Here is a 21,124-nt window from a genome sequence, read left to right as displayed (position 1 = left end):
GCGTTCTTCATCATCTCCTGGAAGACCGTCAACAATAGATTCTGGGAACAAGGTGGACATCAGGGGCGTGTGTTTGCATCTGTACGAGCCCTGCCAGTGTGTGCGGCGAGTTTTGTATGTTAGTGTTCGACCATCTTTAAAAAGCTCTGTGTCTGGCTGAATAGAAGGAAGTGGCTCTGACTTCCCCAGGAAATGGGAAGAGGAAACCCGGGGGCTTCGACCTCTCTGGCTGTGCTGGAGCCACAAGACGACTCATGGGAGAGAAAGAAGGAGGGAGGGGTGGTGGGTGGACAGAGAGAGAGAGAGATACTGCCTCTCATTGTGCCCCCTCTGACTGGACGGAGAGCGAGTTGAGTAGAAAGTCAGGAACAGACGTTAGAGAAAGATATTTGGACACTCAGGTTTGGATTCGGACTTTGTGGAGATGAAGCTTCTCCTCAGAGCTCTGAGTGCTCTGCTCTGCTGCTCGCTGTCCTCCTCACAACAACTAGATCCTGCTGGGAGAAACGTCTGCTATAATACCAGGTACAAGTCTACTTTCATTGTAGTTCCTTAAGATATTTCTCAGGGAGCTCCACCTTCTCAGTGAGTACAGGATCGTGCTGGACAGCTCCTTAGTTTGAATAAAGGCTCAATTTTATCCTTTTAATTATTTTCTCAGGTTATTGCTGGTGTTTGTGTTTGATTTTTCCTGAGTGTTTTATTATTTTCTATAAACTCAGGAACCCCTCAACCCCCGTCTGTTGCACTGGATGGCGTCAAGAGGGAGATGAATGCACCATACGTGAGTTTAACTGTTCTCATGAACAGCGATCTGCACTTGTGCTTTTAATGCCGACATTTTTACTTTGTTTCCTGGTGTCCCATTCACTGGTGTGCTGTGTGCTGTGTGTGTGTGTGTGTGTGTGTGTGTGTGTGTGTGTGCAGCTGTTTGTGAGGGTGAGCAGGCCTGCCAGAAGGATGAGATCTGCGTGTATCCTGGAGTGTGTCGCTGCCCACCTGGCTTCTTCGGAGCTCACTGTAAAACACGTGAGTCACATTAAAGCAGGAGCTGTGTAGCACCAATGAATTGATGTGTCTTTTTTTTTTTCAGTTTGATTCATAATGCGCCAAATATTTTAGTTTTAATGTGTGAAAGAGGCCGTTTAGGGTCATCTGATAATGATACTGACATGGCATGTTTCCGCAAAATGTCTTCATAAACCTGTAAATGTATCTCGTAAATTGAATGTGACCTGTTCCTGTACAATGTGGCTCATTGATCCCTGTTTCTAAAGTCAGAGAATTTTAATACTACACCAAAATAACATGAGCCTCTGTAACTAAATTTTATTTCTTGTGTAAAACTAGTGGAGAAAAAAACAGTATTTAAATCTTTTACTCAGATGTCCAGTCAGTGTGTACGATTTAGGAGCATCTGTATCTATGTTTTCTTTAGTTTGTGATCACTTGAAAATAAGACTTGTGTTTTCACTGCCTTACATTGAGACGTTTATATACATACAGAGCAGATCCTCTTCAGTGGAGTCTGCCATGTTGTTTCTACAGTAAATCAAGGCTCTAGAGACTCGCTTTAGCGTTGACCACTGTAGTTCCCCAAACGCTTGGCAAACGGGAGAAGTTTGAGTGCTGCAACCTCCCCACTAGATGCTACTAAATCCTACACACTGGACCTTTAATACTAAACCACAAAATCATGCGTCACTGTCACCAAATGGCAATTGACCCTTCACTAAGCCTCCCTTAAACAGTCACTGTCCAATCCTACGTTAGCAACCGTGTGTAGCAACCGAGAGGTCCGTCAAGCTTTCAGCAGAAGCTAATATGCCGAAGCGGTGTGCATACGGTAGCTACCTGCAAGTCCGACACCTAATACCCAAAAAGTGTCGAAGGTGGTGTTGAATTTTTCCCCTTCCCCAAGCCCAAGGAGATGCCAGATATGGCTAAAACAGTGTGGAAGACCACACGAACAGCTGAATCCAGCAAAGATCAATAAAAACACCTACGTTTGTCCCAAGTTAAGATGCTAACTAACATTAGCTAACGCTAGCTTTGTGTGCTAGCTGCCTTGTGTGCTAGCTGTCTGCCCTAAGGAGGGAATACAACTCAACATTAACTTAAATTTAAACTGTATATTGACTTACCCTGCTGTACAAGAACCTTCTGTGTTCCTGTATTTGTCCTTCACGTGAAGTGTCAACACGTGGGGTGCCTGATGCTTGCATTGCGACTGGTGAGCTTTCCCCTCTATTTTAATGTTCTCATGATTTATACTCTGCCAGCAGATGATATTGTGAAGGTAGCTCTCACATGCGTACTGAAGACCTTTCTGTCGGCTTCTCTCTGATATCTCGAAACAGTTTTTCCAGAAATTTGATGTTATTTCCTTTGGAATATCTCTCACTGATATCGCTGAAAACTCCATATTTCTTATGCTAGAAGCGAAAGCTTGACGGACGTGGCAACAGTAACTAAGGGGGGTGGGGCTTAGCAAAGGGTCAATTAAGGTCATTTTTTGTGTGAAACCTGCAGTAGATGTATTCAGGTCTTCAACTTAAAGGTGCTGTATGAGACATTAGAAACAATAATACAGCATCAAACCACTATTTGCCATGTAAAGATATATTAGAGTAACAGCGTCCTGAGCAGAGAATGAAGTCACGCTACCTCTGTGTGTTTGTAGCATTGCGGCCTTCTCATTTTATTGTTGTGATAGACATGGCGTTTGTGCACTTGAGTGCATGTGGGTCTGTGGGTGTGCATCCTACTGGTACACTAATCACCACTGCCCTGCACTGCGCTCATACAGCAGTTACCACTGATAACAATGACTGCGTCGTCATGAAAACATAACACCCACCTTCTGGTTCGCCCCCAGGTTAACACCATTAGCTCTGTCAGCACTGTTGCAATTGTTAGCACTGTTCATGCTGTCAGCATTATTAGCTGCTACACCTCCATGTTGAGAACCGTGTGCAGAGACAACCTGAATCTGACTCTGAATCATGGGTATGCTCTGGATGTCACATATACCTCCTTTAGGTAAAATTACAAACGCACAACATACAGTACACTCTAAAAAATACCACAGAGGTTTTATCAACTTTATTTAGGCTAATACTTAAAGTAAAAGTACTCATTTTGCAGAATAATTGCCCCCATGACTGATATGTTATTATAAAGTACATTTTAGATTATTTCAAGTTTGTATTGTTTATTCACTCAATCTTTGCTTTAAAAGAAAATAATAATTAAACCCTGTTCGGCCCTACTCTGTTATTCAAAAGAAAGCTCTTGGGAAGTTTAGAGGTGAAGTGTTGCTTTGGTAGAACGTTTAACAACTCATAAACATCTCAACTCTTTGCTGAAATATATTTTTAAAAAATACTAGTAATTAATAAATTAATCTATTTTTAACAGGTAACCAGTGTAAATAATTGTGCATTCCAGCAACATTTGTCCTATAGCCACAGTGTAGCGCTATGCGAGCTGCACTATTCTGTACTTTTTGCAACTTTGTTATATTTTCCACTGTAGCACTAGACCATACTGCAGTAGTAGTCTAGGAATAGTCTAGATTGGACAATATTAGAGACTGAATCACTAGTTTAGTTGAGCTTTGTGACATAAATACTGCACATCTTTTAACAACTGAAATACTGCTTCCCATTTTAGCAACCCTTTCATTGATATGTTTTGTCCATGATAATTTACTGTATAAAATGACACCTAGGAGTTTGGTTTCTTTGACCTGTTTAACTGATAATTCATTTATGCAGAGCTTCAACTCAGGTTGACAGGTGTGAGTTGAGCCAAATATAACACTATTCATCTTTAAAACATTAAGAACTAACTTGTTTCCTTCTATCCATTCAACCACCGATCGCAACTCCAAGACAAGCAATGTGTTTAAAGTTGCTCAAAAGATGTGGTTGTTGACACGTATATAGTTGAATCATCTGCATACATCGATATGGTAGCCTTATTTAAAACAAGTGGTAAATCATTTGTGAATATTGTATATAGCAATGGTCCGAGACAGCTTCCTTGGGGCACTCCACAGCTGACCTCTCCAACATCAGAATAACTACCACTGAAATAGACAAATTGTCTCCTGTTTGTTAAATAGCTTTTCATCCATAATATTGCTGACTGAGAGAAACCATAACATTCTAGTTTTTTCAATAATATTTCATGATCGAGAATATCAAAAGCTGCCGTAAAATCAAGCAGGACAGCTCCTACTAGTTTCTTCTGTTCAATTTCTCTCAGCCAGTCATCAGTCATCTGAGTTAAAGCAGTCGTTGTTGAGTGTCCCTCCCTGTATGCATGTTGACAATCGGTAGTTAAATCATACAAGGAAAAATAAGCTCTAATCTGCTCACATACCACATTCTCCATAATTTTACTCAGCACAGGCAGCAAAATTATCGGCCAGCTATTTGACCCAGAGAAAGGTAATCTTGCGTTTTTGGGCAGTGGTGTTATTTTTGCCGTCTTCCATTCTTTAGGGCATACACTTTCATTCAGACTTTGGTTGATGATGTGACAGACAACTGGGGCAATTAAATCTGCCACCAGTTTAAGAAGATTACCATCAAGGCTGTCAACACCTGGTGGTTTGTCTTTACAATTCTTTAATATATTTACTTACTTACTTTATCAAATTTAAAACTACAGTTCTCATAATTTTATCTTTTATTAATAAGTAATATTGTTCATTATCTATTTTGCTCATACTTTATAACTTAAATTATCTATTTTCTTTCTAAAATGATTATTTAGATGGTTTGCAATCTCCACTGGTTTGGTGCGAAAGTTTCCTTCCGTCTCCAGAAAAGATGGGGTTGGTTTGGTACTCCTACCCATCAAATTATTCAGTGTATTCCAAAGTTTTTACTATCATTTTTAATCTCATTAATCCTTCCTTCATAATATAATTTCTCCTTCTTTTTATTTAACTTGCTTACAAAATTCCTTAATTTGCAGTATATTTGCCAGTCTGATTTATAGCCAGATCTATTAGCTGTTAGTTTTGCTTGATCGCGTTCCACCATATATTCTTTTAATTCTCTTTTAAGTGTTAAATGTATTCCCTGTGTTTGTCTGCTTGTTACCAGCCTGTCCTCCTGAGTTCTGGGCTTCAGACTGTCGCAAGGTGTGTCCGTGTCACCCACACGGCCGCTGTGACCCTGTCACCGGTGAGTGCACCTGCAACACCAACCGCTGGGGTCCACTGTGCCAGTACGCCTGCAAGTGCGCCCGGCATGGCCGCTGCCACCCCGTCTACGGAAACTGCACCTGCGACGAAGGCTGGTGGACGTCAACCTGCACCAAGCCGTGTCAATGCATCAGCGGGGGCTCTAAGGGCCCCGGCTGTGACCAGCTTACAGGTCGGTGTCAGTGCCACAGGGGCCACTGGGGGCTGAAATGTCCCGTCACTTGCAACTGCTACCTGTCCTCATGTAACCAGCGTACCGGTGTGTGTGAGTGTGAACCAGGCTGGTGGGGATCCAGCTGTGACCGGCGATGTAACTGTGACTTCACACACAGCAGCTGCGACCCAACAAACGGGCAGTGTGTGTGTCACCCAGGGTACTATGGTGACTACTGCAACCAGCCCTGTGAAGCTGGGAAGTACGGCAGCGGCTGTAAAATGAGGTACGTGCCATGAGATAGGTTTGTTTGTTTAAATACATGTATCTTACTGTTAACTGTTTGTGTCCCCCGTCCTCAGATGTGGTTACTGTAAAGACAACCAACCCTGCTCTGCCACTGATGGCGCCTGTGATGCCTGTGAGCCAGGCTGGAACGGGACACGATGCAACCGCCCATGCCCATCTGGTTCTTATGGTGATGGCTGCCAGGAGAAGTGTTCACGCTGCAGGAATAACGAACCCTGTGACCCAAAAACTGGAGAGTGTTGGAGGTGTGACCCTGGATGGACTGGAACCAGGTGGGCATGCATGTTAGAGGCATATATAAGCACTTTTGATCACGTGGCTCTGAAGTCACAGTGAAGGTTATGGGATAATTTGGAAGACAGACAAGTATGTTTTTTTCTGCCTACGTCCATAAGTGCTAATCTGTGTGGGACAATATCCACAAAAGTGGGGCTGTCAGTTAAAACTGTTGTACATGTAGTGAGATCAAGTTTTAGGATTAGAAATCAATTGTGAAATGCTCATTTGTGTCCCTGGTCATTGCTCCCTGTTGCCCAGGTGTGAGGAGGCCTGCTCCAACAGGACGTTTGGAGACGCCTGCAGCTTCCCGTGCAGCCCTTGTTTCCACGGTAACTGCCATCACGTGACAGGAAGATGTGTCTGTCAGCCAGGCTATCAGGGAGAGAGGTGAGCTTAAAGTAACATTTGAAACTGTGTCATTCTGTGTTTTTAGTTAGTTTGGTGTGTTATGAGAACCTGAAAATGGCCGTCATGTCCCCAGATTGATAAGGGCCTTTATTTGACCCTGACAAACATTGCTTTAGGCTGCTACTCTATACTTTTCTTTTTAGAAGTTTTGCATGTTTTAACCCATGAACAACTACATTACTGCTTTATTCTTGTCAAACTTACATTACTATTGTTTATGCAGTTGTGAGGGCCTCTGTGATTTAACAGTTGAACTCTAAACAGCCCTGCAGTCATAAACTGTTCTCATAAAATCAAACACTCAGTAAACATAAAAAGATTCACGTGAATTGGTTTCTGAAACCTGAGAAAGGGGACTTCTCAAACCCAGACAGTCATATAATTTAAGCAAATAAACAAAGTATGCCTTGGAAAATACTCGGCAGTATCGATACTGTATATGCAATTTGAGGTTAAACATACAAAACCTCCATTATGGCCCCTTTTAGTTTTCGTCTCTGTGATGCAGCGTGGTAGTTCCTGTAGTCAATACATTTATTTTCACTGTACACTAAAATAGATCATGATTCAGTCTTCACACACAGGATTTTCTGTCTGTGGTGGTGATGTCATTGCATGACTCTATGTTTTTTATCCAGCTGTAACAGCAGCTGCCCCGCCCTGCAGTTTGGCCTCAACTGTTCCTCTGCCTGTGACTGTGGACAGGGGGTCAGCTGCGACCCGGTCACTGGTGTCTGCCCTAACAGTACGTACATCCATCAGTCCATCCATCCCTGTATACTGGTCCATGGGTTAATGAAGGGCATCACATGTTCTTGGTGTGTGTGTGTGTGTGTGTTTCAGGTGGCAGAGCGGCTGTACTAGCTGGTGTCCTGGTTCCTCTGCTCCTGCTGCTCCTCGCTGTGCTCTGCTGCTGTTTGTGTTGTGGAGGAGGTCCTGTTGATGGCAAAGACAGGTCTGTACCTCACTTCACTCTGCTGATATCATGTCACATAGCATACTGTGGAAGCCCAAACACCACTTGACTGTCTGAAGCTAGACTGGAGACAGTTTAGTCTCGGCAGACGTTGCCAACTTTGATTTGTCAGCGGTTTAAACAAACGGCTTTTATTTGGATTTGGAGCCATGACAAGTTGTAAGCCTCTCTATCTACATCTTCATAAAGAACAGAACCTTATTTATGTAACAAGACCCAGAATGTAGAGGAAATGACTTCATAATTCCTCCTTAAAGGTATATACTATGAAAGTAAAAATTCAACCCCCTATTCACTCTCGAGCTTAGTTAGAGCTCCTTAGGTGAAAAACGGTTAGGAGTAGGGAGGAGACATTTGAGAGACTAAGGAGTTTCCCAAGCAGAGGAGAAAATGGTGGAAACAAAAAGAGGTCAGAGAAATATTCTCCAAACACTGGATGACAGTGAGTGAATGAAATGCCACACATTAGATTGTGTGAGGGTAATGTTTGCGGTCGATCTCATTTGGGATACGCACACATTTCCCACCTAACACTATAATGCCAGAAACAAAATGATCACTAAGATATTTGAAAAACTGGAAAAATGCAACAGTGCAGCAGTGATGACTTAAGTCTGTCTCAACCTCCATCAGCAGAGTGATCACACCAACAATGACAACACTTTCAATCTCATATTGCGACGTAGTTTATATCATTTCCACTGGGTGTCCACACCTTGCAGACTCACAAAAGGGCCTGTCTGTGACAACCAATCACACCTGTTAAAAGTATGTGTCATACCTAGCAACAGGGGGTCAGCGACACCTCCTCACTAAGGTAAAAGTTTCTGTCCCTTCCTTGCTCAGAGCTGCTCTGAGAACTTTCCTAAATCACTCCTAAGCTAAGCTACTAAATTTTTTTAGTCTAACTTAGGAGCTCTCTGAGAGTTCTCAGAATGGTTGCGAATTCAGCCCCTGGTCACTACCTTGTTATCAAGTTCACCTCACCTGCACGCTGTTCCCAGGAACATCCAGAACACAGCAAAGTCTCTGGAAATAAATAAACCACCACACTCTGTTAGTGGGTCATAAGTGACGATTGAGAGAGATTCCTTCTGCCTTAGTCTAAAATCCCATATAGTATTAACCTTTAACACCGGCAATGCTACAATGATGACATTTCAGGTCGTGGAAAGATACTCACCATAGATTTTAAATAGTGAGGTTCAACTGTACAATCGACACAAATTCATCAATGGCACTGTGTATGAGTGTTAAATTATTCCAGTATACTTTCTGTCTTCCAGAGCAACTGTGGCTGAAGGAGGCTTGTCAGCTCGCATGAAGTATCACGTCTACAGCGTCCTGGCTAACATCGGTGCTGCCATCCCCTGTATTTCTAATTGGTCCTCTGGCCTGCCTCGAGTCACTGGTCAGTCTGACAACACAGTATTTAATTCATGGACTGTGTACAAACTCCACAACTTCAAATCACTTGTTTTTCAGGGTAACAGTGACCAAGTGTCTTGTCAGTGTCAAATATATTTACATTAAAATGAATATGTTAAATGAAAAGTCTCTGAGCTCTCTGGAAATTATATGTGTCTCTTAAAATCCTGAAATATTCTAAAAGAGAACAAACCTTGTATGGATCTGACTAACATTATCTTTTATTATTTTATCTATTTGTCATGTCTCACACACACAGTGTCTCACCATGACCCAGAGCTGACGTTTAACCACAGCTTCATTGAGCCTCCTTCTTCTGGCTGGGTGACCGAGGGCTCGTCCTTTGACAGTGATGAGGAGGAGGGAGAGGCGCTCTACTGTGTCCCTCCAAGAGAAGGTAGGAACACCAGACTTTACACTGCCCTCTTTTGGTGGTGAGCAAAACTACCACTGAAAACTTCCCCTCCACGTCTTCTTATATCGTTTGACTTTTCTGTCTCTTTGGCAGACATCCCAGCGGTGGCAGGCGGTGAGTTCCAGGAAATGAGTTCCAAGTGTAACATGTTCTTAGACCCGTCCGGCTTCAGCAGTGAGGACATCACCTCACCCTTCAACATCCCTCGCACCTCCAGCATTGCCAAGTCCAAGCGCCCATCTGTGTCTTTTGCTGAGGGCACCCGCTTCAGCCCTAAGGAGAGGCGTGGCTCAGCTCAGGACCCTGGCGCTCTCCCAGGACACCCACGCAACAAACCAAAGTCACCCTGGGGGGTTTTGATGCTGTCCTCCCTCCAAAGTCAGGGAGGTGCAGCTAGAACTGGGGAGGAAGATGGAGCTGAGGGCGAGGAGGGGGAAGATGAAGAGGATACGCAGGAGACAGACAATCAGGAAACAAGCTGTGAGGCAGGGGACCAGGAAGTAGACAGAACCCCCTCCCGGGTCACCCTGCAGGTCCCTGGGGCATCAGGACGAAGGCGGACTATGTCCAACACAGCTGCTCATAAAGGGACCCAGCTGTCAACATCTGCCTCTGATGCTCAGGCGGGGGGCTTAAATAAGGTCACCACAGTGTATGTGACGGTGGGTAAGGCAGGTAGGCCCGTGTCTAAAACGGAGACGAGCTCTGAAGGCCCCGTTCAGGCCATGCTGCGGCGACTCGGCAGCCTCCAGAGAAAAACAGAGCAGGATTCTGGCAGGTCCAAGCCTAAATCAGCTGAGGGAATTACCAAACCACCCAGGAGGAAGCTCGGAGCTCGGGCGACTGTGTGGGAGCAGGGAGGCCCGACTGGAGGGGAGGTCGGTATTTGTAAGCCAATCAGGAGAAAGCATTCTTCTCTCAACGCCCCTGACACGACTGGTGCTAATGACACTCCATCACAAGAGAGTGGCACGCCAAAAAGGCCTCTGTCGTCCATTTTGAAGAGCGTGCCAGAGGTGAATTCAGCTGACTCTGGGTCAGATGTGCGGGCGGACGGTGGCGACTCCAGTGCAGGAAAAACTGAGGGCACCTACTTGACTGTGGGACCAGCAGGAGACGCTGTGAGTCTCACCGAGGTCATCACCAATGAAGGTGCAGTGGTCAGTGCGAGTGATGAACCCTGCTATGAGAACGTCATGATTAAATCCTCTTAACCTCTGAGAGACAACACGTCAGCAGGTCTGATCCAAACACAAGTGCGTGTTTCTTACTCTGCAGATACAATGTTACAGGCACAAAGGGAAAACTCTTGAATTATGGTGTTATTTGTTAAAGTTATGCACCACTGCAGCTTGCATATTAACATTTAAAAGCATGTGTTATTAAAAAAAATACTTTAATGTTTAGCCTAAATTCTATAGAATATAGATGTAACACATAAATTTATATTTTAGGCTCAAAGATAACCTTCAGTGATGCATGTTGTATTAATTGTATACATACAAGTACTGTAATATCTGAGCCTGTGTGTGCGTCGACTTGAGATAAACACACACAGAATAAAGAGAATGGAAATTTTTGACATCTGGGTTGTACCAGGAAGAGGAGAGTAAATTCTTGCAAAAAACATCATAATAGTCGTAAAGCATCATAAACTCTGTTTTTCATTGATGTTTTTATTTGTCATGGAGGAAAATACAAGCAAGAAAAGAGGTTGTGAATATGCAATCAAATGTGACTCAAACGTCAAATGTCTGTCCAAAGCTGCTAAAATTCATCAAGGTTGCCAAGATTTCTCATGGGAAAATCTGATGCTGCTGTTGGGTAGAACCTCCATTGTTGTAATTTAGGGATTTCTCTTTGCACTACTCACAGGAAAATCTGTACGACCATGTGTGGTGGATGAAAAGTCTTATCAACCCTGTGTTATATTTTGTTATTCCCTAAACATACATACATACATATATATATATATATATATATATATATATATATATATATATATATATATATGTATATATGTATATATATATATATATATATATACATATATATATATATATATGCTGATGATCGATAAGGAGAAAATAAACATTTGTAGATACATGATTTAGAAAACATCACTGAGTTACTGAGGCTATTAATCTGTAAAACATAAAACCTTAAACCTGTTTAAAATAAGCTGTTTAATCTTTGTTACGTAGCCTAAAATTCAGACTGCTGTCAGCTCTGACACCACCTTCTGTCTCAGTAGCAAATTTTCATCATAGTTGTGTTTAACTGAGCAGCCGATGTTTTGAACACATGAGATGACCTAAATCAACCAGTTGAACTTTGGCCATGTTGAGGCCAACTTCTGTGGAGAGCCGCAGTGAGTGGACTTTCACTGATCTCCAATGTTTGCTAAAGCTGACGAGCAGTTATGTAGTACAATGAATAAGTGTGTCACACGTTCAACAGCCAACACGGCCTGTTTCAGGTAAAATTAATCTGTAATGTGCAAAGTTAGCCCCAAATTAGCGTATTAAAATACCTAAAGTATCTGAAACTACTTCTCTGCCCCAGTGGTGTCTGAACAGCCGAGCCAGTACTTGGCAATGGATCTGGGGTATGGAGGCATGGCGTAGTCAACTCTCTTGGTCCTGAGGTCCACTCTGTAGTATGCATCTGGAAAACAGAGAAGACAGACATTAATGTTCCCTCTGTGGAGCAGCTCATGGTCGCCCCCCCCCCCAAAAACAAACAAATTCAGCAGCAACGTCTCTTTCCAGAGATCATGACCTGGTTACCCAAGATAATCCACAGAGCTTGTTGTGAGCTCTTTCATGTAGGAGCTATTTTATTTCCACTGAACTACACCCAACAACTGTATGTGTCACCGCAAAGTAAATGGTAAATGGACCTGCGCTTGTATAGCACCTTTCTAGTCTTCCAACCACTCAAAGGACTTTTTACTTTACGAGTCACATTCACCCATACACACACACACACACACACACACACACACACACACACACACACATTCATACCTACCATACAAGGTGCCACCTGCTACTCAGTTTTCAACACACTCACACACCGATGGAACAGCCATCGGGAGCAATTTGGGGTTCAGTATCTTGCTCAAGGATGAGGAGCTGGGGATCAAACGGCTGATCTTCTGATTACTGTATGACCTGTTACTTTACGAGCCACAGCTGCCTCGAAAGAAGAAAGTGTGCATCTACTCATGGACAAGAGGTTTGTGCTTGTGACAGTGCGAGATTTAAACAGTAATGGGTCCTTGCTGAGCTGTTTCGTTGGCCACGACTATTGAAAGAAAGCTGGGACATACTCCTTGACCCCATGGGAGTTATGGGGTGTTACACATGTAGGAGGGTTACAGCAACTCTCGCTAGAAATTAAGGGGTGTGTCCACTCAGGTGCTCCCTGGGAGTGCTCTTCTACGCTTGGCCTGACAGAATTTTTTGGGTACACTCAAATGGATGTCAGCTGATATACAAGAGAAGGTTTTTATATAGAGAGCATTTGTTTAAGGTCTTTCATTAAGAACTTTTTTAATAATCGCAGAATTGTAATTCTCACCCATATCTTTACTTTTCGTATAAGACATATACTCATCCCAATGATTTGACATGACGCCATGACTTCTCTTTAACCCCCTTGACATTAGCCAATTCAGTGGTGCAAGGTGAGCTAGCAGTGGATGCATGCTTCTCTCTGCATGTTGGTATCATTAGTGGGTGTACTTTGGTAGTAATAAAATAGTTCCTTCATGAAACTGCTCTCAACAAGGCCTGTGGATAATCTTGAGTAATTGGGTCATGATTTCTGGAAAGAGACATTGCTGTTGAGTTTTTCAAATGTATTTTTTTTTTTTTTTGAGCACCACAAGCTGAGTGCCATCTAGTTCCATTACATTTGAGAGAAAGCAGACATCTCTACGGCTGATATCTCCAACACTCACTTAAGAGTGAACTGTCCCTTTAAAGATGACAGGCAGCGGAACTGTGGTGATTTTAGGCAGCTGTTTCTTTGTCATGTGGACTGGTAAACAGCATGTGAAACTAGTTATAATCAGCCTTCTGTGGCTGGATGACGCCAGGAGATGTTTGATAAAATTAGTCAAATGAATTCCTGTCTGCTCTCGACATCTGTAACTCATCTAACAAAGGTCTTCTTTCATTAGTCTGTCTGAAGGAGCTGACACATGTTCCTGGGTACCTTCTCCTACTTATTTGACCACCTTACCCTTTAAACCTATGAAACAATGATCATTATATAAGCATTTGTATCGTTAAAATGTTTTGACTATTATTAACCTAAACTGTACTGCTAATGAATCGGTCCCTGCAGTGTTACCTCCTTTAAAGAAGTAGACGCTCTGTATGGGCATACTCCTTTGGATGGACCCCAAGAGCCACCTTTCGTCTCTTGAATCATAGTTCCCTCTGTTGTTCTGCCGATAACCATCCCGCCGTCGGCCCTGGTCCCAGTCTTGATTCCACAGTCTGTCCCAATCTCGTCCGAGCCTCTCCTCCATCTCCATCCTCCTCTCTGCCAACCTCAGACCCATTTCCATCCCCCTTTGTGCGAAGTCCTGGCCCATGTTCATGCCCCGCTCAGCCATGGACCCCCAGAAGGGTGAACGGCTTTGCCTCCTACGACCCCACTGCTGTCCGTATTGCTGGTCCCATTGCTGTCCATACTGCTGGTACTGCTGGTTCCACTGCTGGCCCTGCTGTTGACCCCACCGCTGGTCAGGCTGGTCGTCGTTGCGGCGTGGTGCAGGCCTCCAGGGAGGGACATACATTCTGCCAGCCATGGCAGCGTCCAGTGGAGACTTGAGGCCCTTCCAGTCCTTGTCAATGAAGTGGTGTTTGTCGTGATGCTGAGGCACTGAAGAAGGTTAGAAAACCATTAAGCTGTACAAATGACAACACCCACCTCCATCTACCAAACACATACAGGTGACCTATAACACCACAACTCACTGTTAGAGAAGAGCTCGCTGATAACACGTTCATAGTTGTTGTAGTATACATCAGTGTAGCGCCTGAACAGTGCGGACGGCGACCTCTCAGACAGGTTGATGCACTCCTCATGGGACGGCTGGTGCAAAAACTCATACGTGTAATACTGATCCCCTGGAGAGACCAAAAAGACATAAGTAGTTTTATGTCACCCATACAGAAATATATGACATATATGCCCATATATCAAGAGTGAGTTGCCATATATGTTACCTATAGGGTGATATATTTTTTCATCACATATATACATCCTCTGAATATATGAGGATATAAGTTTCTAACATATATGAAATACCCACAGTAAAATATGTGTATGTACATATATAAAAAATATCTGATACATTTTCATATGGTATTATATGTTGCTACAATATATTTTAGCAATATATATTTATTTATATGTGCAAGTTCATGAAAACAGCATACATACAACAACCCTATATATGCTTATGTATGTTTTCTTCTTAATTTTTGACATGCATGTCTGTGATTTATATTTATATATATAATATTATATTAATTGGCTTTGGGATGGCTGTTTGTACATAACATATATGTCTATATTATAAGCATGTCAAGCATATGTGTTATTAATTAAATATGCTGGTTTATAAAAAGAACATACAGTATATACAAAAATTCGGTACACGTGTTTATTTAAAAATACATTTTTGACATAAACGCCAATCTTTTATACGGAAGCGTATTGCATTCACTTGACAAATAAAAAAAAAAAAAAAAATCTGTTTTATTGAGTAATTTTTTCTGTTGTTCGGTATAATTTTTTCTGTTTTTCTGAGTATTTTTTTCTGAGTTAAGAGAGCAATAGAACAACAGACGCTTTCATTCCTTTCTTGAGAGATCGATATAATGGAAGCAAACATGACCCGCTTGTTTAGTTGAATCTAGTTTTACTTTGTTTTGGGTTATGTGTCCAACTGATTCTGGAGAAACACTGCAATGTCCAGCAGATCTGAATGGGCTTTTCGTCTGAACAACCGCAAAGTCTTATGGTGCCTGCGTAAAGTCCACAAACTAATGATAACACCATCTATATGACTTAAAGACAAGAGTATGTCCCAGTGTCTCAAACCCAAAACAAAGTAAAACTGGATTAAACTAAACAAGCGGGTCATATTTGCTTCCATTATATCGAGCTCTCAAGAAAGGAATGAAAGCGTCTGTTGTTCTATTGCTCTCTTAACTTAGAAAAGAGAAAAAATTACCACGAAAAACAGGAAAAAAAATTACACTGAAAAACAGAAAAATAAAAAAATTACTCAGAAAAACAGAAAAAATTACTCAATAAAACAGATTTTTTTTAAATTTGTCAAGTGAATGCAATATGCTTCCATACTTTAATACTTACATAGGTAATATTAATATTATTTTGATGGGTTTTGGGATGATATATATGTACATAACATATACGTCTATAATATGAGCATAAATTATATCTGTACATTATTAGAAATCTACATGATGAATTTTTGTACTGTATTATATGTTGCTACTATATAAGATTAACATTATGTTATTAATTATATATATGCAGGTTTATGGAAAGAACATACTGTATATACAGAAGTCTGTAGCGTATATATGTTTTTTAAATTAATTTTTGACCCAAGAGGCAAGAGATTATATTTACATATGTAATATTAACATTATATTGATGGGTTTTGGGATGGATTTATATGTGTATAACTTATACGTCTATTACATAAGTATATATTATATCTGTACATATATCAGGAAGCTATTTGATGAATTTTTATATGGTATTATATATTGCAACCATATACGTTAACAATATATATTCAATTTTAGCAGGTAAGAGCACCGGCTTTCCCGCTGGAGACTGGGGTTCAAGTCCTGGTTGGGACAAGTCTTCAGTGAGAGTAGTAAGTAAGTAAGTGTGTAAATATAAAGCAATAAATAAGATAAAGTAGAAATGAAATGTGCATTACAATAAAAATAAAATGTACATTATTTTACCATATTTACACTAGTACTTAAGATATAAAAATTAGAATATTAAAATAAAATATATATCATCACTGTGCTGAGGGTGTAAGTGTGAAAAATTTAACACAATTACATGTACATACATTTCATTTCCATATGGGTAGCTACGTGTTAAGTATCTCCAGGGCAAATATTCTGTCGAAACATCTGGATGTGTTGTGTAATGTCCGACTGTACCTTTGAAAAAGTAGACCTTCTCTCTTCCATTGTGACCCGGAGCGGGCAGAGCAAACGCAGCATCCACATGAGTAGGAATTTTGTCAAAGCCCACGCTGATATCTCGAGGATAGTCGTCATCCAGCACACCGTCATCAAACCTCCAGTACTTGCCTCCCTAATGAGCGTTTGGATTGTTAACACAGCAGAGGGCTGATGTACATGATTTATTAATACAAGATCATTTCCTGTGTCCCCACCTTGAAGATATACGTCTTCCCTTGACAGTTGAGGCGAGTGAAGGCAGCATCAATAGGCCCGGTGATGCCCCACACGTCCTTTATGAGCTTTGGATAACCAGGAAGCACCGACTTCTGGTCCAGTTCAAAAAAGTACTCGCCTAGAAAAATAACATGAGTTAAGAAGCAAGTTTTGCTCTGTATCTAATACAGTTAAGTATTAGGGGATGACTCACCTCTGAAGGCGTATATGGAGCCATTTTTTAGCTGCATGAAGGAGTCAAAAGGCCTCCCGCTGCAGGCCACAGCGTCTGGGTCAGGGGCTGCGGTGGTGGCTGTTGTGACAGGAACAGTGGTCGTCTCAGCTGTTGTGTGAGTCTGAGGGGGTTCAGCTGTGCTAAGGAGATCCTGCGCAGGTGAGACTGTCTGTGAAATGGGTGTATTCTGAGGTATGGTATCCATCACTCGAGGGGGTTTGGTCATTTCCAGTGTGGTCTCTGAATGTTGATGTGGCCTGCGAGCGAAGTCTGAGGCAGGCTTCCGTGTGGGCCTCAGCTGACGACTGGCAACAGTGGCAGGTGTCGGAGTGATACCTTCAAACAGCTCGTCATCATCATCCTCTGCAAACACAAATGTGTCTCCACGAGCTGGGGGAGAAAAGTGACATCTATGACAAATTTCCCTGCACCGTTTTTACTGTGTCACAACGTTACTGTGTCTTTAAGTGAGCAGAGAGGTTTCTTACTCGTCATACCACAGATGACCTCATAGTCAGAGCAACAGCTCTTGTAGTACTTGCACATGGAGTCACACTGGCACTTCTTCTGAGAGTCAAAGCCATTCTCACAGCGGTCCATACAGGACTCTGAAGAGAAAAGGACAATATGTAAATTGTTTCTATAGTTTTCATTTGTGTATTCTCTACACCTCTGACCAAATGAATGTCCTCCTTTAAAAAAAAAAAAAAAGTTAAATTTAGGCTTTGTTTTGATTACAGGTCCCATTAGGCTTTGATTAAGACTCATGGGATATGTTGGGGTTTTTTTTAATCATTAATAGCAATGGCTATTTTCTGATCAGTTTAGCTAACCCTGTATATTAAATGGCTGCTTATTGTGTCTTGTTTGTATTCATTATTGCAAATAGTGTTGAAACAAATAGTTGAATTGTCATGCAGTAATTGATTAATTGATCAACACATAGCAACAATTCTGATACTGGCTTAGTTGTTGTAGTCATTTATTAACCAAGAACGCAGTAAATACCATAACTTGTTAAATTTGAATACATTTTAATTTACAATCATGCAATCTGAATACATTGCTTCATATTTTAGTTATTTGTGAATATTTTCTGGCATTTTATAGACTTAATAATTACCTAGGTAACTGTAAAAATAATCATCAGATTAATAGAAAACTAATATAAATGTTGCAGTCCTAACTGTACTATATACTATATAATTAATATATATATTCAATTAATAGCCGGGCTATTATCTGCGTAAACCACTGAAATCAACAGGCTTATATTTGGGACAGGCCTTTAATTCCTTTCACACAAAACGGTTGCTCAGCAATGATCGGGAAATACAATCAAATTGTTTAATGAAATCAGTGTGAATATTACTTTTATAAAAATAAGGCTTCAGATATTGTATCAATTATCATTCATTTGATCAAGCTTCGACAAACAGTGCATCAGTGGATTCGATGGATTCTCTCAATGATTATGGAACCTGGCTTACCGACACGACACCACTTTATCATGTCAAAAGAATACTCACAACTTAGATTAATTTTTAATATGAATAACTTACAGGTTAATCGAGGAATGGGCACATAATTTGAGGTAGCTAACAATTTGGTTTTATACATCTGAAAACGTTCTTTAGATAAAACAAAAAATCAAAAGCCGAACTGCCTGGCAACCAGACCAGGCTTCTAATTGAGACAGGCCTTTATTTGTCACAATGTGTAGCCACAGAGGGCGAGTAAAAGGGACTGGGTGTTTAACTGGGACTAGGCTTTTAATTGAATTTTTTTCGGTATGTCTACAGGTGTAGACAGAGCACCCAAACTTCATACCCCGATTAGTTAAAGGTCCAGTGTATAGAATTTGGTGGAATCAAGCAGTGAGGTTACAGAACTGAAACTTCTCCCGCACGCCAAGCATTACAAGAACTATGGTGGCTGACACAAAAACGTTACAAAACAAAAGAATTGACATGCTCGACTCACCGTCTGAAAAATCACAGGGTGCCGACCCAAAACTCACAAACTGAATAAATCCAAATGTCAGCACTCACAAATACCATATATGTCAGTCTTTTAATAATGCATAGCAGTATTGCAAAAGGATGCGTTTCAGCATTTGGCTTTCCTCAGCGTTGACACAAAAACGTTAAAATGTGATAACAGAAAAACATGAATGGCCCTATTTTATGTTTAATTTGTCTGTTCTGGGCTGCTGTGGAACAACATGGTGGACTCTGTGAGAGGAGACCAGTTCTTTATGTGGATATAAAACAGCTCATTCATGAAAACATGATTTTTATTTGCAGATGAATATAAACCAATGAAAACATACTGTAGTGATGAATATGATATACCATTTTTATAAATGGAGACAATGCAAAGGACCTTTAAATAAATAGAAAAAATGTCATTAATGATGATGTTAAATGTCAATTTCTATATCCAATATAGCTGCTAATAGCAATACCAAACACAGTTAGGACACAGAGTGGCTCCATTATCAAGTTTGACTGCAACATAATACTGAAGGATGAACAACAACCAGCAACACTCCTCTATATTCTAACTACAACTAAAATTTGAAAGTGATTTTTGATGTTACTCACCCTCTGCAGCAAAAGTCTGAGCGAGCAGAGCGAGCAGCAGGACAGCCCACAGCCTCATGTTGCCTCTGTGGTGTGAGAGGACAGAATGAGAAAGTAATGACGGACCGCGTGCTCACAATCATTGGAAACATGTGTCAGTCACCCCGCTTCCTTGTTTACTTTAACCTTATTTGCGGACTTCATTCTACTGGAGCAAATAAACAGAGACACACAGCCAGAAAAAAGGTCGAACAAAAGCTTAGGCAATGTGACCATCTGCTGACCTCTGACTGTGTTACTGTTGCATTTTGTACTTAAACCTAAAGTTCATGAAGTGATCACAGAGATGTGGTTTTCTCTGTCTGCAGTATCAGTAATGTTACTCAGTCAACAATATCACCCTACATCACCCTGTGTTATTTCATTACCAGCCTTCAGGACAAGACTGGACATGAGTTTGGCTTGTAATCTGGTGTCACTGAGGCCTCAGCATGCTGTGTCGTCTCATAAAACAGTGGTTACAAGCTGGTAAAGAAAATTGACAACCGCATTAAAGCGCAACAAATGGATGGCAGACATCTTTGTCTTTGTGTGTATGTGTGCACTTGTATGTGTGTAATGTTTAAGCAGCAGGTTTTCTTTCCATCTTCACAAGCACACAGAGCGGTCATGTGATGAGTCTGTGGGCAGTTCACAAAAATCACAATCACAAGTTTGCTGTCAAAGCCGAAATCCTTTGTTTCTGTTATTTCATTACAACTAATACAATAAACAAATTAAAATCTGGATCCAATTAAAATTTCCATTTCCCCTTGAACACCAACACAAAAGGATATTTTATATTTCACATGAACATATGATTGATGTTTGCATAGCTGTCTTGATGCAGATGAACAGCATTTTTTAAATCTTATTTTGGGTACTTATCTGTATCTTATGAGTGTATTCTCTCCTGATATTCACATGAATATATTAAACTGTGTTGGCCATCTCTAAAATACTGTAATGTGTAGTCTAGTGACCTCCTTATGACGTGTATTTAATTCCACTTAATAAAATAATGATACAGGCTAATATTATTTATACATTTAAAGACACACGTATAGCCCATTGACCCATGTAGATAAACCACGGATGCTTCATGGTCTGAAAGGGGATTATGTTCTAGACATACTATATGTTGTAATTTTTAGTCTTTAACAGGAAAGAAACAGCCCTGAAGTCACTTGCATTAGGTTGACGCTCCACCACGTTTATTAGCATTGGCTGTATGGGTGACATTTTGACAAGAGGAAAGCCCTTCAAGCTTCCCTTATCTGTAAGAAGAGCTGTTTCTTTCAGAGCGCATTGACCAAATGTTATGGATGTTTTCTGTGCTGCTGCTCCTTTTTCCTCCATTGTAGATCTGCCCAGGTGTGCTGCATTAGTTAACGAGGTGCATGGAGGAGGTGCTTAAGAGCTCCTGTGCAGCAGCAGAGCAGAGAGGCCCCTGGTGTGGGGACTGCTGGTCCTGCTGCCTCTCACCGTGGTATTTTTGTTGTCTTGTTTCCATTCTAATAAATCCCATGGATTTGAGTGTTTTAAAGGCGTTCATGTGGGTCAGTGTTGGAGTTTCGTTCACCCCATAGGGCTGCCT

General features: G+C 41.3%; 2 protein-coding genes across 2 annotated transcripts; one reads left to right on the top strand and one right to left on the bottom strand.

The window, feature by feature from the left end:
* Nucleotides 1-219: 219 nt before the first annotated feature.
* On the top strand, nt 220-10,707 carry scarf1 (scavenger receptor class F, member 1). The gene is made up of 11 exons (XM_049577544.1): nt 220-525; nt 723-784; nt 928-1,029; nt 5,121-5,661; nt 5,738-5,956; nt 6,222-6,350; nt 7,010-7,116; nt 7,215-7,326; nt 8,634-8,758; nt 9,035-9,172; nt 9,284-10,707. The coding sequence occupies exons 1-11, from the start codon at nt 425-427 to the stop codon at nt 10,402-10,404; spliced, it is 2,757 nt and encodes a 918-aa protein (XP_049433501.1). The 5' UTR covers nt 220-424; the 3' UTR covers nt 10,405-10,707.
* Nucleotides 10,708-10,850: 143 nt separating this feature from the next.
* On the bottom strand, nt 10,851-19,598 carry vtna (vitronectin a). Its single transcript, XM_049577546.1, has 8 exons — nt 19,510-19,598; nt 17,392-17,511; nt 16,883-17,293; nt 16,668-16,807; nt 16,429-16,585; nt 14,185-14,337; nt 13,553-14,089; nt 10,851-11,857 (listed from the first exon to the last, which is right to left on the bottom strand). The coding sequence occupies exons 1-8, from the start codon at nt 19,565-19,567 to the stop codon at nt 11,739-11,741; spliced, it is 1,695 nt and encodes a 564-aa protein (XP_049433503.1). The 5' UTR covers nt 19,568-19,598; the 3' UTR covers nt 10,851-11,738.
* Between the last annotated feature and the right edge of the window lie 1,526 nt (nt 19,599-21,124).

Source organism: Epinephelus fuscoguttatus, linkage group LG5, assembly GCF_011397635.1.
Source record: "Epinephelus fuscoguttatus linkage group LG5, E.fuscoguttatus.final_Chr_v1".
Classification (NCBI taxonomy): domain Eukaryota; kingdom Metazoa; phylum Chordata; class Actinopteri; order Perciformes; family Serranidae; genus Epinephelus; species Epinephelus fuscoguttatus.
Note: the sequence above shows the minus strand (reverse complement) of the source record. Positions and strands in the feature narration are given on the sequence as shown.

Excerpts from the sequence above, each read along its gene's own strand:
- scarf1 (XM_049577544.1), top strand. The coding sequence starts at position 425 with ATGAAGCTTCTCCTCAGAGCTCTGAGTGCTCTGCTCTGCTGCTCGCTG. Across the intron at positions 7,117-7,214 it reads CACTGGTGTCTGCCCTAACA|GTGGCAGAGCGGCTGTACTA; the intron begins GTACGTACATCC and ends TGTGTGTTTCAG. Across the intron at positions 8,759-9,034 it reads TGGCCTGCCTCGAGTCACTG|TGTCTCACCATGACCCAGAG; the intron begins GTCAGTCTGACA and ends TCACACACACAG.
- vtna (XM_049577546.1), bottom strand. The coding sequence starts at position 19,567 with ATGAGGCTGTGGGCTGTCCTGCTGCTCGCTCTGCTCGCTCAGACTTTT. Across the intron at positions 14,090-14,184 it reads CAGCGAGCTCTTCTCTAACA|TGCCTCAGCATCACGACAAA; the intron begins GTGAGTTGTGGT and ends AACCTTCTTCAG. Across the intron at positions 11,858-13,552 it reads CGTCTACTTCTTTAAAGGAG|ATGCATACTACAGAGTGGAC; the intron begins GTAACACTGCAG and ends TCTGTTTTCCAG.